This window comes from Bison bison, unplaced genomic scaffold, assembly GCF_000754665.1.
Source record: "Bison bison bison isolate TAMUID 2011002044 unplaced genomic scaffold, Bison_UMD1.0 scf7180017864289, whole genome shotgun sequence".
Lineage (NCBI taxonomy): Eukaryota > Metazoa > Chordata > Mammalia > Artiodactyla > Bovidae > Bison > Bison bison.
In genome coordinates, this window is record NW_011494861.1 from 11,346,215 (window position 1) to 11,347,946 (window position 1,732).

The 1,732-nt window shown below is 60.0% G+C and overlaps 1 protein-coding gene across 1 annotated transcript in view; it reads right to left on the reverse strand.

The window, feature by feature from the left end:
• Positions 1-6: 6 nt before the first annotated feature.
• Positions 7-1,732, reverse strand: part of LOC104996097 (taste receptor type 1 member 3) — a 4,465-nt gene continuing 2,739 nt past the window's right edge. The window contains exon 7 of the mRNA XM_010850225.1: positions 7-1,725. Within this exon, the coding sequence (XP_010848527.1) occupies positions 1,047-1,725 (679 nt within the window). The 3' untranslated portion in view covers positions 7-1,046. The remainder of the gene's footprint in view (positions 1,726-1,732) is intronic.

The window sequence follows — 1,732 nt, forward strand, 5'->3', positions numbered from 1 at the left end:
ACCCACCCACGCACGCACACATACATGTCGCTTCCGTCCGGCGTCTCTGGCCTGCACATGTCTGCACTGTAGATACTATATCTAGTTGGGAGCATCATCCAGATAGTTAATAGAGCTGCTTCTGTGTAAATGCTATTTTAAACACTAAAAATCGTTTAATTTTATGGGACTGATGTGTGACCTGTGTCTCTTCCACACTTTAGGAGGTTGGGATGCAGGGGCTGGGTCAACTTCCCCAGGGTCCAGTTGAGAACTGACCCAGGACTGGCTTGGTGCTGTCCTCTGGGTGCCAGCTCACCAAGGCCCTGCCCACAGCTGACCTGGCAGGCAGTCTTGTGTCTGTGGTGCTGTCTCCTGGCTCTGGGGCAGGGGTGGGGTGGGGGGTAGGGGTCCCTGTGGCTGGTGCTGGCCATAGTGCTGACCCCCCAACCCTGCCTGGGCTCTGTCCTTGGTGCTGGAGGTGACTGGCCCCCATTCTGCTGGCTCACCGGCCAGGGAGAGAGAAGGAAGCTGGGTGCCCCCTCCCTTCTGAGGAGGCCTCTGCCTTGTGCTGGGGCCCAGGTCAGGTACACACCCCTGCAGAGGGGTTAAGAAAGCCCCACCCACCTCCCAATATCCCACTCTTGTGATGCTTGGAGAGGATGCTGGGTGGGGGCCTCCCACTGGGCCCAGCCAGGCAAGTGACACCCAGCTTTGCCTTCATGTGGTCCCTGGGGTCTTCCCTGAGCGCTCAGTGTAGGATTCATGGAGCCCCGAGAATCCTCTATGGGCCTCTGACTGGAACAGTGGGGCTGGGTCACCTGTGTAGGCCAGGGCTCGGCCAGGACAAGACAGAGCCTAACTCTGGGGCCCCAGGTGATGAGATCCCATTGGGCTGAGGCTGCTTATGCACTCTGGAGGTCACTCTGGGGTCAACGTGAGCAGAATCTAGGGCTGTGAGTCTCAGTGGAGTCAAAGCACAGTCTTCAGGTTGCTGCATGGAGACTTGGTTTGGGGATACCTCAACGAGGTCTGAATTCACTGGGGTGAGGTCACTGACTCAAGGATCACTTGTTTTTCCCCTGAGTCTCCTCCCCGTGCCCACTGCCGCCCTGCCCTCTGGCATCGCTGGGACCCCCTCCCAAGAAGAACTCGGGGGTGTTGAGGTCTGGCCGCCACAGCAGCAGGTAGCACTTAGGCAGGTGGAAGGTGGTCAGGATGCCCAGCACACAGAAGAGAATGGTGCCCATCTGCACAGGGGGGTGGGAGACCACATGTACATTGGCAAAGAGGGGGATGTAGGAGACCCAGGTGATGAAGTAGGCCAGCATGGCAAAGGTCAGGCCACGGGCGCTGTTGTAGTGGCCAGGCCGGCTCTGTACCAGGAAGGTGCCCAGGAAGCAGAGGAAGGCCAGCATGGCATTGGTGGCATGCACCACTCCGAACATGATCCAGGAGCTCACACGGCAGTGCACCAGTGCCTCCGTGGGCAGCGCATGCCAGTTTGTTACAACCACTGGCGGGAAGACTGCCAGGTACCAGGAGCAGAGCGCCGCCTCTGCCAGCATGGCAAGCAGCACTACCAGCCAGGCCCAGGGCCCCCGCAGGCAGCTATGGAGCCAGTCTGTCCAGCTGGGTGGCAGCTCTGAGCCCACAAAGATCTCGGCTGCCAGCAGGAATAGTGTGCTCAGGCAGCCGGTGAGGGGGAGGTGGAGCAGCAGCTGCTGGCCCATGCAGCTGGCAGTGCTGGGCC